Genomic DNA, 14,449 nt, shown 5'->3' on the forward strand with positions numbered 1-14,449 from the left:
CCTGGGAAGTGTCTGTACTAGTTTTCATTTTACATTTTTGTAAATAAAATGCCATTAATTATTAACCAAAAATTGAGTGAACCTTGCAACTCACTGGATCACAGTGTAACAATCAAACAGAAGCAGTGATTTTTCTGGGATAGTCTTTATTTCGAAGTTAGGTTCCCAATTATTATTACTTATTTCTTTCCTGTTGACAAATTACATTTTCAGCAGTTTAAGGAAACAAGAAATACGATGGTCTAACCAATATTGTTTGTCAAACTAAATTAAAGCTTAAACCAAGTTAATAAGACTATCTTCCAAAGCAGCAACAAGATAATATATAAATTATCCAAGTGCCATCACCGGCACTTATGATAAAAATTTGCATATTTCTTTATCAAAATCAGAGTTTACCTAAGAGAAATAGTTATAAGTAGAAATAATTATAAGTACAACTTGGGACAGGGGGGATATTAAAGAAAAAGTGTTTATAGTTTTTTGCCTGTTTGTTTTTAGAAATTGATTGGTTGTGCCCATTCTCTGCTACTTTTGAATATGAAAGGAAATAGGGAAATAAATTATTTCACAGAAACAATGGCGCTAGAAATGAGATTGTGTTTTATGTTTTGATAGTCACTTTTTTTAGTTTACTCTGGTAATAGCCATTCTCTACATGTTAAAAAAGAGAGAGAGAAAAGAAAGCACTTATTTTGCAGAAAGAAATCAGTAAAATATCTTCATTTTTACTCTTTCCCTGCATATAGGAATCTGTCAAAAAATGTGGCAGCTGACATCGTAGCCAAACTGACTCCTGGAGACTTCAAATGTACTAGTTTCTTGTGGGAAGTATTTAATTACTAGCCAGTTCATTGGCCCAGCTGCATTAACATGAGTCAGCTGAAGGACCATTCATAGCCATTATTCAGAGTGGAGTTTGCATTTGGTAAATCCATAAGCATTATCAAAAAAGTAGTAAGTCTAAGATGTTTTAAAAGGTTTAAAAATTCACAGCAGTTTCCTGACTTAAATGTGTGGCCCAACAGGAAAAAGCAGCATGAAGTTCTCTGTTTTGTTTGGGTTAAAAGTTTTGAAGAGTGTTTCTGAAACACTTTATTTACATGTTTTGTTTTCTGGTACAATATTTTCAGTTAATTCAAATTCAGCTCAAATTAACAACTCCATGTGCTTTGGGATAATTAAATTACAGTCTTCTCTTATCTTGGCTCACCATGCAGACTATTGCCCACCCCTATAGCTGCCTTTACTCCATTGCTATAGCAGCTTTGTTATTTAGGAATAAATCTTTTCTTCTCCCCATCAGTTGTTGTGAATGTAAACCACCTATGAAAAAAATTAGCATATTTGGACAGACTTCTTGCATTTGCTTGTCTGGCTGTATTCCAGGTGTTTTTATGGCTGTGTAAGGGAAGGAGTAAGAAAGGTATTTCAGCTGGTCCTGGTTATTAAAATTGTCCTGGATGTACTGTGGGCCAGGAGGGGGACAAACAAAAGATGAAGAAAACCAGATTCTTATGAACTGAGGTGGGAAATAAAGGGGGAGGGATGCGAAGCACGGATGAACGAGTGTATTAGCCCGAGCCGCGGCCACCGTGTCGGAGAGCATCAGCTGTGAGATGTGAGATGCCCCTGCCTCGTCTGGGCAACCCAGGTTGCCATGGCGACCGCGGGGCCGGGTACCGCTCGCCGCTGCCCGGGCCCTCCCGGGGCTGCGGATGCCAGCCGGGTGTTAGCCACCCTCCAGACCTTTGGCTGGCAAAATGCATTCATTCCTGGCTGAAGAGGGGCCCAGCCGAAGGCTGCTGCTGGGTTTCAAAAGCTGTTGCACGTTTAGCAAAACTTTCTCGTCGTCGTGGGTGTTTCTTTCCGCTGGCTGGCGAAAAGAAGTGATACGCACAGCTAAAAAGGCAAATTTGGAAAACAAACTAGCACTGGTACTACTCCAGGGAAACTAGTGATGACACAATTAAATTTGGTTTTTTTAGTATTTATGTAGGAATGCACATGATTACTAGTAGCACAGGCGCACTAGTTACCTTCCATGAAAATGGCATAAAAATGAAATTATCCCTCTTATTTGCTAATGCGTAGCAATGAGCTTTGATAGTAGGAACAGAGTCACATATTATTTCTTGCACAAGTGGGCATTATCTGTAGGTTCAAATGTGTATTGTACTTATTCAGCTTTAAATTGAGTTTTTAAGCCGTGTGTCTTTACATACCAGAAAGAATCCTTAAAATAGCCAATTACATTCAACCTTAAAAATTTCATCAAAGGAGGACATCATTTGTGTTTTTTTCTGAAAGGTGAAAATTGGTTGACAGTAAAAGCTGGTCACTGTATTTTCAGGTGACTGAGATTTGTATTACCTTTGTACCACATAAACTGGCTTAAAAGGCAGAAGGTTTGTCTTTCTGCTTTTCTTTCCTGTCTGTGCACATATATCTATTTATAACATCCAGTCCTCTCACTCAATTCTTTCCTTCAGCTCCAGGAAAATGATTGAAACTGCCTGTACAATGAGGGGTTTGTTGTTTCCGTTTGGGTTGGAGTTTTTTTTTTTTTTGGAGGGGGGAGGCATTGTTGTTAAAGTTGTAATGGAATACCCAGAAAGATTTAGGAGAAATCCTAGGCTGAATATAAAAGTGGTAGCTCTTCCTTAAGTGAGTCTGTCATTGAACAGCAGGCTGACTGCTGTCAAGAAGAAGCACTTCTGCCGCTGTAGATGTATCTGGGGAAAGGGAGGAGTTATAGAATGGGTTCCTTGGTGAGAAGTTTGTGAACGTATTACCTGACAGAAATGTCTGGAGCAGAGCAGTGCATACATATTGTTCTTTTTCTGGTGGGAAGACAAAGAGAAAGAGAAAAAATAAATTTTACCAAAAAAGTACATTCTTCTGCATTGTAATGAAAACTGAAATTTCTTTTCATTTGGCATGAAATATTTGCTTTTCTGAAAGAAAGGAAGAAAAGCAATAGAGAAAGGAGATGGATGTTACTGCCTTTGCTCAACACCCAGATTACTTCATCATTTAGCCAGAATATGAGAAACACAGATTCAGTTTCTTTCCTTTGCTTGACAATATTTGTGAATTTACTAGAAATAAACAAGTCACCTACCCACCAGCTTTGATACTCTTTCCCAATCTGTGCATGCTCTGAATTTTTACGAGTAGTGGAACAGTCCCGATGGGCTGACAGTCTAACTTAAGTCTCAATGAGAAGCGGGTTTGACAGAGTTAATCAAGACATCCAGCCACTGCATTGGATCTTCAACTAACTTTTTAGGTGAACTTGCAAGGTTTATGGCCTCAGTTATTACAATTTAAATAATCCTTAGGTGGGACATAAAATGTAAGAAGATTTAGATTGATCTGTGGGCCTTTGCTCACCTTTGTGAGGTACAGGATTTTCTATGTGGATGATGTGCTAGTAAACTCAAAAGAGAACATGCCTGCAGCCTTTCTTTCCACAACTTTCGTACAACCCTTGTTTTTGTAATAACCCATGAAAGCATGCCGCAATAAATGGCAAATTTTTAATCTGTCTTTGGAGAAACACAATCCCAAGGAACCTTCCCTGAATTCCTTGGGAATAAAAGATACTGTGTTTGACATAGTTCTGTAGATCATAGGACCAATACTACTACTTTATGCTTTTATTTTTTCTTTCTTTTCTTTTGGAGGTTCATGTTTTGCTACAGGATTCAAATGAACGTAGTGACTTCCGAGGAAAGTTACTGTTCTAATTTCACTTCATATTTTTCCAGATTATCTCCCTCATTGCCCTTTTCTGGGTCCTTCATGGGAGAAATTGTTTTAAAAAGATGATGCATCAGTTTAGGCAGTAGCAAGATAAATTCGTCCACAGTTTCAGGAAAATGTCTCATGTATTTTTCTTTCAAATAATCATCAATATGGATTAAGCTCTGGTGTGCAAGTACTAAACAGTCATTTCCTGGATATTTTATTTATTTGTATTTTTTTAAATCTTCTTTTTTAACCATTAGTTATGGTGAAGATAAGCATTGAAGAGCACAGCATGTGTTTCTAATGTTCCTATCATATTTTCCTACACTAACAGAAGGATATAAGGTACCATTTAGGTTAGGCTTTGATCCCAAATGAAAATGTCCTTCCTGTTCTATATATTTTATGAAAAAATGAATTCATTCTTTCTTGGGTTTTACATTGTAATGCTAGCATCTTCCATTACCTCCTCAGCCCACTCATTTCTTGAAACAAATTCTCAGATCTTGATACATCTGTCAAAGTGAAACATAAGGGAAAAACCCCTACTCTTTTGCACTAGCTACACATTAAAGATTCAAGTAATTGGTTGGCAGTGGTAAGATAACACTTTAGGCATAAGTGTGCATTTGGATAGCAGGTGAAGTTTTCTGATGTTCCATAATGTAAGAGAGCAGCCTCTTGTTTAATTCACCTGTGGCATTCTAAATTTGTATATCATTTGTTTCTTTAAAACCCATGGGTTCTCTGATGTCTTAGTCTACCTGTTAAATACAAAATATTTGAGAAAGCTTTTATTTAAAAAAAAAAAAAAAAGTGGCAGCACTCGGGAACATCAGAAAGGGAGTTTCAGTCAGCCTGTGCACATGACTTTGTTTTGGTTGTTTTGGGTTTTTTTTTGGTAAAGTTGGATGTCCCAAAACTGCCAGTAATCAGTTTGAGTTACTTGGACATATTTTTCTGTGCTCTTTCATGAATCCTTTAGAGGTTAGCATAGGGAATCCTGTGAATATCTGTGATAGTGTTGGGGTTTTTTACAGAAGGAAGAACAGAATTATCTGTTGATCAATCAATACTGTGAGTAAGTACTGTAGTGTTCTCTTATAGAAGAGTTAGGTGTTAATGGAGCTATTTTCTGCTGATTTAACTACCTAATATTAATATTATGGATCAGAAATAAACTTTCCAAGTGATTTAAATGAGGACTTATTTTAGTCAATGCAAGTATTACTAATCCAAATAGTAACATTACTATAAAATACCACTATAGAAGTATCATTGTTATTCCAAGTGGAAATATAACATGGCTTGTGTCCCAAAGTGCAAATATAAACCGTTAAAACAGCATTCCTCCCCCAGCAACACCCGAATGGTGGTTTGCTGGAAAACTGAGTGTGAAAGACCTGTATTTCTTAAGCATACCCTATAACCTGATAAATACCATGGTTCAGAGCTTCACACGCTGCAATAAAGTTGAAACGTTTACCAACTGATTTAAGCAAATGAAGATTGCAATTCATTTAGTGATACAATTCTTTTCAGATCAGCCCTGGAAACTTTGATGTGAAGCAGATCCATGTGTTAAGATAAGTAGCTTCTCTGTTGCCATGCAATTCATTGTGCCACTTGGTAGATTGGTGAATTCTGTAATATAATACAAATTTATATTTGTAACTATTCATGATGTTTAAAATATTATAATTTTTTTTCATGTTTGTAGAATATTGAAGAGCTACTTCTTTCTTTTATAGTATTGATATCCTAGCTGAGCAAGGTAGGAAGAATACAGAGCTTATCTATCACCTCATGCTTGAAAAGTCTGAATTTCATTTAAATGATTCACTGTTCTAACTTGCACGTATAATTACTGTAAGGCCATACTAACGGGTCAGAAAAAGCAATTTCTTTTTGCATCAGATGATAGTATTACCTAATAAAGAGAGAATTCCCAGCAAAGATAGGTGTAGATATATTGTTAAGATTACAGAGCATGATTCTCTTCGTTCCTCCCCCCATCTTTAAAAATGATCAATGCTTTATATTTTATAAGTGTTGCTCTGGTGCCAATGTATAGGAAATTCTAAAAGAAACCAGTTTTATACATTAACCTTCCTGAATAGTTTATGCGGTAAAAATTATAAGGGTAAAGTGAAACCAGATGGACTGAGTAGAGTTGACAGCACCTTTCTGAGTGATGAAATTGCTATTGATTTATGACAAATGCCAGTAAAAGCAGGCAGGGACTGTTTTGTTGCTGTCAGATGAGAACTAAAAGTAGGCAGGTTTTGTTATCAATCATTTGTTGTCGGTGTAAGACAGTGGCAGGCTGTTATAATTGATTTGATAGCTCTGTCTGACTTGAGCTCTAGTGGCCACCACAGATTGTGGCAATGCAGCAGCAGAGAATTGACATGAAAAGGAAGTGACATGACTCCTCAGAGGCAAAGTTGCATGATTTAAAGGGGTATGTTTGTCAAAACATTTTATAAATCAGAATTTTCAGACTGAGATGCAATTTATTGATAGCATACAGTTTTGAGGTTAGTCTGTAAATGGGTTTATCATATATTGTGGCATTAATTTAATAGATGTATTATGACCTAAAAGGATTTGCATGGGTGAAGAGACCTTTTTTTCTTTTCTTTGCCCTGAACAGCAGCTTACATGATTTCATTCAGTTTAGTCTTTTGATGAAGCTTTTTCCCTGATATAGTATCTGTCCCAGTTATGCCTACTGTGACTGTAGAGTATCACTATGACACTTTGATCCTCTGTAATAGGCTTGCTTTTGTGTTTTTTAAAAGAAAAAAAAAAAAAAAGATGGCTATTGGAGACCTAAGAGGACTATTGGATAAAGCTTTTGGGACTTAATTCTGAGGCAACCCCAAATTATTCTGTAGTGTAATGTCCAGAAAACTTTACTTGTTTCTCTGTGAATTTTTGATTCCTGAACAATTTTGAAGTTTGAGGTTCCAGCTGAGTTAATTAACAAAGACAGATTGTCTTCTTCACCATTCCCTACAAGGGTAAGGATTATAGAATTAGAAAACACCCTGCAGAGAATTATCTTAAGAAATATTCAAAACATATTTTGGTATAATTGCATGGAAGTCATGGATACATTCCCCGTCTTCCTCATTTATAAGTATGAAGTATACCAATTAGATACAGACTTTATTCCCAAACAGAACTATGTTTCAATAATTATTTTATGTATGTGAGAACTTGAAAGATGAGAAAGCATCATATACTTACTATAAACTGGGGATTCATGAGCTAGGAAGGACTCAGACAGGTAAGGAGGTGGAAAGATCAGACTTATTTTTTAATTCCACTGCAGTGTATCTGTAGGAAAAGTCAGCAGTTCTCTGACTGGAGGAAGGAAAGTATTTTTGTAATAAAAAAAGTGAAATATTGATGCCATTACCAGTATTAAAAAATAAGTAATTCAACTAGAGTAAATGTAGAGCAGGGCTGCTAGGATAACACAGAAAAATAGAGACTGTTTAAAATGAAGTGATTGAAACAGCCTGGTTTGTTTAGTCTAACAGAACAAAGGCAAGAAGAAAGTGTATGTGTACATATATACATGTGTGTGCGTATAAAATACACACGTAGCTATTATATAGAAAATAATTGTATACAATTACAATATATATGATATATATTGTATATGTTTGGGAGGGTAAATGTGGGACAAGAAACGTTGAGTTAGCAGACAGCATAAACATAAGAGCAAGGGGAGATTAGTAACAAGTGAAGTTTTGAAAATAGCTTTCTAGTAGGATGGGTGGTCAGTCAAATGTTTTAAAATTACATCTATTAATCAACAAGTGAAAGTATATTAGCATCACCGTTGAATATAATAGGGAACTGGAATCTCTTAAGACTTATATCTTGTATTTTTAACTGTGATTCTTCCATACTCATTTGTAATCTTTCCCAGTCTATGCCTGTATGCTTACAAGGCTCATCTTTTTTAGATAAAATACTCTCTCAAAAAGGGATGGTCATTTGTTAAGCTTGTATTACAGAAAATAACATTGTTTGTAAGTTTTTTGCACTCTCTTTTAAATATATATAGCTTCCCTAAATTCTTTCAATTTTATTAACATCTCCGTGTTAAAAAAAAAAAACAAACGTTCATTTTGTTTTATGCTGATGGATATTCATTTCAGAGTAACATTATAGATAGGATGAAGAAAGAAAAGACAACTGATGGAGGTAGAGAGGGATCATATTTCATACCGCTTCCAAAAAAAATCCAGTTTAAAGAGGTTGTTATGTGGATAAGAAGTGGAAATCTGCTTCAATTACAGGGTGTTTTGATAAAACGCTTGAAGCTAAGATTTAAAGAAGACACAAAAGGAGTATTGAAGTCTGCAAGGAACCTGGAGAGAGGAAGAAAATTGAAACAACTAGGATTAAAGATGTAGGTAAAGGCAATATTATGGGTATAATCTTGAAGAACTTGATTTTCTACAACTGAAAAGACTTGTAGTGAGATCACTGTTCCAGCTCCTAAATACGTTACTCTAGGAACAGATACCCAAAAAACCCTGTGAGAAGAAAGATTTTCTGAAGAAATGGGATCTAAATTATTTGGACTTCATACAGTCTGTTTATCAGCTTACATTTTACCTAGATGCAACCACCACAAGGCATCAGAGCACAGGTGTAATACGCTGCTGCAGATTACTGAGCAACTGCAATAAATCTAGAAATACTGACTGAAAACCCTACGCAACTCACTCATAGAAAATGATGCATTTGGTTTCCCTACTTTTATGCCACATTTACATTAAAGAGTAACACTGTAAATCCAGTCAATTTAAGCTGTAAAAAAACCCTGAAGGTCTGTCTCACAAGAAACAAGTCTGGAACTTGCAGAAGGCAACCCGGGTTAATTATCTGCAACCTCTAAGACACCATTCCAACATGCTGAAGTTCATGGGTTTTGACATAGGTGGAGTACTGAAAAATCAAAACTGCTTGTGTCAAAGGTGATTGTGCTTAATGATGTATCTAAACTAGTGGTGCTTCTCTGTCCTTGTCTCACTATTTTTATCTGCTACACTTCATCATTAATGCTGATCTCTTTATGCTTGTTTCCACAAGCAGTGTATTTTTATATCCTGTGATTTGTTTAATACACTAAGTTCCCCAGTTGAGTAGAATGCTTGCTCATTATGGAGCTGGCACTGCACTGAGGACTCTTACTGAGACTTAGAGCTAAAACTGGCTGCTCTGCGCTCATGGTATGCTCATTATGCTATCAGTTTCTAATGCTTACCTCCCGCCTTCCCCCAGAAAAAATTCTGAAAAATCACTTCAGTTATTAAACTGGTGTTTTCCTCCACCACTAATCCGCAATTTTTGTCTTCTGCTTGCTGTTTTAGACTCCTATGTCCTCTTAACAAAATTTGAAGCAAGTCACTAGAATGCAACATTGATACTCCAGCTTCTAACCTTAAGGGTACAGATTCTAGAAATTCCTCATCTTTCCTTAGATATTGTGAGCCCCCTCTTCTTTGGGTACAACTATTTAAATGAGCCATACAATAGTAATAATTTCCAAAACCAGTATTTATACTAAATACATATGAAACCATTAAAAGGTAAAATCTAAATTTACATGTCCTGTAAGCTAAATAAGGTATGGCATTTGAGCTTAGTTACAGATGGGTAAAATTAGTAGCTTGTTTTCAATAATGTAATTTCACTACTTTGGCAACTTATTATGAATCTAATGTGTAGCTACTGATTTTGCTTGGTGTACTTATTCAGAGACTCTCCTTCTGGTCACCTGCATTAGACCATTAACATTTCGGAGAGCATTTCATTAACATTTATATAGTATCTCATCAGACTGTTCTTTGACTTGATATAGCTTGAGACCAAATCACCTCTGAGATTTCCCAAGGTGCTTCTTGCCTCTGAAGCTGGCATGTCAAAAGCCCTAGAAACTTGCATGTTTTTTGATTAGAATATAATGATGGGACTGCGATTCAGGCAGAGCTTTGAAGGAAGTGCACCAAAAGACACCAAAGGCTCCCTATTTATCTTGCTGTTATATAAGAATATAAAAAAGAATAAAATAATTGTGTATGTAGTGAAAAATCAAAACTGGTGGGTGAGCGGGATGACCTTAAAAACTTCAGAACCCATTTGTATCCTGCCCTCAGTGTCCTCTGAAAAAATGCATCGCTCCTTCATCCCCTTCCATCCTGCATTAAGAAACTTGGCTAAAGCCAAGTTTCCTCGTGATCACTTCCTCAAGCAAGAAGCCAATTGCCCCATCCCCTCAAGGTTCAAATTCACCTGCTCTGCAATGGTCAGGAGATGGTAAACAGGCAACCTTCCTCCCTGCTGGTATGGTCTTTTCACAAAATGGACGTTACTGAACCCATGCAGTGAACTGTGAACAAACAAACTTTACAGCTATTTTCTATATAATGCTGTTACCTAGCAGTAAGTTGAGATAAATTGAATCACTTTAGGGTGTTTAAAAGTTATCTAATGCCTTGGTGGGGAGGGAGCAAAGAAAGCTTTCAGTGTTTGCCTCTGCAACATTGTCCATGAATCTTTAGGTTAAATTTTATTTCTTTCATATAAAAGATTTTTATTTTTAGCTGATGCTTTATTTTTTTTAATTTTACTCCCCCTTCTCCTACCTTGAAGGGTAAGGCCATGCTATATTGCAGTAGATTATATATTTACAGCTTAATACTTTGTGTTAGGAGTTTTCAGGGGACACATTTTAGCTTGAAATTTTAATTGTATGCATTTATACCTAATCCATGTATTCCATTTCTACTTTCTGTGGCTTTATTATTATATTTTTCATGGTTTTCTGTCCATTATTGCTTTGTGAAAGACCAATGCAAAAGAGGAAATTGGTAAGCTAAGCGAGGTAAATAATGCAGAGTGTTCCCTTATAGAGGGGAAATTATTTCCTTTATTTTATTTCTTTGAATTGCACTTGGGCAAATGTGATTTTTAAGTTGGCTGTGTCCTTTTTCTGAGGCACTTGAAAACATTTAACTAGATACTGATGCCTAACTAAATCCTACCGAGGTACTGAACAATCTCCATCATTCTTTATCTTCCGAAAACCTTCTGATTTTCCCTTTCACCATATTTTTTTCTGTTTTCTTGAACAGAGAGGAGAATATAAACAATACCTCTCCATTCTTAGAATGTGATTTAAGATTCTGTGTTCTGAAACTTTGCAAACCTAAAAATTACAACATGGTGATCACCTATCACAGCAGTTTCGTATGAAGACATTTTACTAGGACAGCCAATGGACTTTTACTCATCCATTCATCATTTGTATGCATGCACACATATGTGTGTATGCTTATAATGTGTTAAGACCTGTAGCACTTCAAAATATATATTATTGCATTATAAATGTGTATATATCTCAAAATCTGCCCTAGCCATGCCAAATTTTCTGTAGCTTGCGATGTCTCCGAATGAATATTTCAAGTGTATGACTATAATATTCATTATCTGCTTCCACATCAGTTTCAGTATGTTAATGTAATGCATGTTATCTCTGTGTGAAGATATATTCCAAATGAAAAGAACTAGCTTTAGAAAAGTATTGTAGGTTGTGGTACCTAATACTGCTATGATATTAATGTATATAATGTGTATTCATGTGTTGCTAGAAAAGGGTCTGAATGTACTGTACGGATAGTAAAAAAGAGAGAAGGGCTGTTTCTTAGTAGGCTGGTACTCAGGCACCTGATCTATGGATAATTTAAAATTAAGAGTCTTATCCCAATTCAGGGAGAAAAGCTAAGGGAAAACCTACCAGAAAGGGACAATAATTATTCCAAATTGTTCTCTTGGGAATACTGGGGAGTTAAGAAAATAATCTATCATTTTAGTTTGAGACTGGTAATTCTAATCTAGGATGGGTAATCCTAAATTATGGCTCAGTCATAGAGGTTTAAAGAATAACTGTCTGGAAAACTAAACATTAAAGTATTATAGTTGGGAATGGAAATAAGTACGTGGCCTGATCTGCAGGTATAAACACCTGGGTGTTTAACTACCATTCTAATATTAAAGCCTGTACTTCTACCAAATGTTATGTGAATATTTGCTTATTGCATAGCTCACCAGCTCATTCGCTGAGTTACTTCTTCATAATTTCCATATTCATTACTACAGAACTTTACATTTTAGAAATCTAATGAAACAGGTTGTTAAATATATCACTTGGAAGGAAATTCAGTAGCCAGGAAGAAAACTGCAGGGAAAAAAGGGAGAAGAGTTATCATCAGCTCTGATAGAGCCTGACTGGCACAGTAGTACATTTTGTACTTCATTTTGCCTATAAATACATTGTATGCTTGTTCTGATAAAAATTCTTACATAGTTTTAATTTGTTTCCTTGCTTTTAAGCTCATTCAGACTCCTCATGTGACTATAGCAATCATTTCCAAATGAAATTAATATATTATTTTGTTCATGTGTAGCTCAAGTTGATTTGGAGTATTTATAAATTCTTAAAATATCACTGTGTATGTCTGTTCTACAATTAAAAAAAAAAACATAAAAAAAAACCCCCACCCACAATTTTGACTCTGTAGGAAGAAATAGACAAATACAAATGCTTCAATGTAGACTGCATTGACTATGAGGCTTAAGGGAAGTTCAATCATTCTTTCACTAGGACACTGCAGCACAATTCTGTTGTTATTCCCTTGTTTTATATCTGTCCAACTTCCCAGAAAAATGAGTAGTAAGTAAGAGTTATTTGACTATTTTAGATACTTAAGCAATTAAATTTAGAGTTGACTCTCTTAGCTCTATTTATTCTCACTGTGGAATTTCTGTTAATGAATGCCAGAGGAAATTTACTTTAAAATGCTGGTTCACAAACATAATTTAACTGGTAGCACATTGTCATCTTCTCATTGATGCTTTAACAAGAATTAAGTGAAGTTTCATGTTCTGTGTGACAGATGAGCCACAGTTTTGTTTTGTTTTGTTTTTTTTCCAACAAATCCATATATACCTTATTAGTGATCTTGCTGTACTACTGTATTTTCCTTGATTTTGAGTAAAACAAAATGTGGTTATATTACTTGGGTGAAATAATAAATTCACTTTTTCTCATGGTGGATATCTCTTCTTCCTTTCACTACAGTTAACAATCATAAAACTTATGGATAAGTAAGAGTTTGTTTAATCTATTTCCCTTTCACGCAGTGAGTTTGAGGATACAGATACCATTCTTGACGGAGCTTTCTAAGAAAAAATTAGACAAATACATCCACATTGGAGAAAAAAAATAACATATTTGTTTCTTTTTTGCATATTTGTTCCCCTTTTTTGCTTCTTTGTATGTATTTGAAAAATTATTACTGAATGGCGTATCTCACTGTAGAAGACGACAGATAGCATTGATCTTGGGAATAAGAAAGAGGTTTAGGTGGCCTTTTGAAGTACCTTTTTCATCCTGTGTTTTCCTTGGTATTTTGTTGTCTGTAGACTAAACAGCACAATTTTTTTTTTTCTGTCTGTTCTTGTAGATTAAGATTTTCAGACGTTCATGATTTTTATTAGTGTCTTGATACCTAAAAGGAAAAAGTCAACCTCTTTCTTGTAGTTCAGTGTCTAAAACTGGACAAAGAGCTGAAGGTGATGAATGGGAGAGCTAAAGCATGATTTCATGTATCTTAAAAGATGATGCTCCTGTTCATACCTCCTAGAAACAGCCTGACTTTTTTTGACTTGTGTAGAGCGATTCTCTGACACTTCTCTCCTTTGTTATTATTAGAGTCATGACTTTTGCATTCTTCCACTTAAATCAAATCTCTTCTAAAAAAGTTATCAAGTATAGCTGCAATTTGCTTTGAGATTACTTTAACTAATGCCCTGGGTCTGATTTTATCTGACTCAGGTTTTTTGGGGGGCTTCTTAGAAAATATCAGAGCTAACTGTGCATTAGTGCTCTGTCACTGGTATTAATTATGGCCAAAATAGAATTTTAGTGAACACTGAAGTAAAAGAAGTCATTAAACATTTCAGCTTTGGTGGCCTCATCCACTCAAAGCTTTCCTTCCCTTTTGAATAATGAACTAAGTCTTTATTTGGTCTCCTCCTCCTCCTTATTGGTATACTTAGTGTGATTTTTTTTCTTTTTTTTGCTAGTGGTATCTCATTCTGTGCACCGATGTTGTTATTTTGTCCTTACACAATTGCATTATTCTTTATATGTCCATCCTTACTAATTCTAATTACCACGGTTTGTGCTTTTCCTTTCTGAATTTCAAGTCATAGAAGGCTTTGTGAATTAATCAAGTTGATTTCTTACTACCTTTTCTGTACTTTCTCTGCATTGAGATAATGGGATTTCATTACTTTTGTATCGCATTCTTAAAAAAGTGCCAATATTTTTGAGCCCCCTTCTTCCTAGTATTTCTTGCTATGGCAACTGTCTTCTGTGGAAAAAATAATGTGGGCTCTGTTTACAATGAAGCTAATAAAAACTGTATTTATTTCTCTTTTTCTAAAGCTTTTTTTTTTATAATATAAAATATTTCTAGCATTCATCTAAATTAAAATGTTGGTGTTCCAACCTGTTTTTGTTAATAAGTAGCACTAAGTAATAATTTCCTTCTTAAAGATTGAGTAAAGTGCTATATCCAATGACTTGAAAATGTTCTTTTTT

The 14,449-nt window shown here is 35.3% G+C and overlaps 1 protein-coding gene across 4 annotated transcripts in view; it reads left to right on the forward strand.

The window, feature by feature from the left end:
• DIAPH3 (diaphanous related formin 3) overlaps positions 1 to 14,449 on the forward strand; it is a 249,115-nt gene that overhangs the window by 204,011 nt on the left and 30,655 nt on the right. Inside the window, exon 28 of one of the 4 annotated variants that reach the window (XM_075488675.1) lies at positions 5,474 to 5,496. The exons of the other annotated variants lie outside the window; for them this stretch is intronic. Coding sequence (XP_075344790.1) covers positions 5,474 to 5,481 — 8 coding nt within the window. The 3' untranslated portion in view covers positions 5,482 to 5,496. Of the gene's footprint in view, positions 1 to 5,473; positions 5,497 to 14,449 lie in introns of those variants that run through there. 4 annotated transcript variants of the gene reach the window in all.

Source organism: Mycteria americana, chromosome 1, assembly GCF_035582795.1.
Source record: "Mycteria americana isolate JAX WOST 10 ecotype Jacksonville Zoo and Gardens chromosome 1, USCA_MyAme_1.0, whole genome shotgun sequence".
NCBI lineage: Eukaryota > Metazoa > Chordata > Aves > Ciconiiformes > Ciconiidae > Mycteria > Mycteria americana.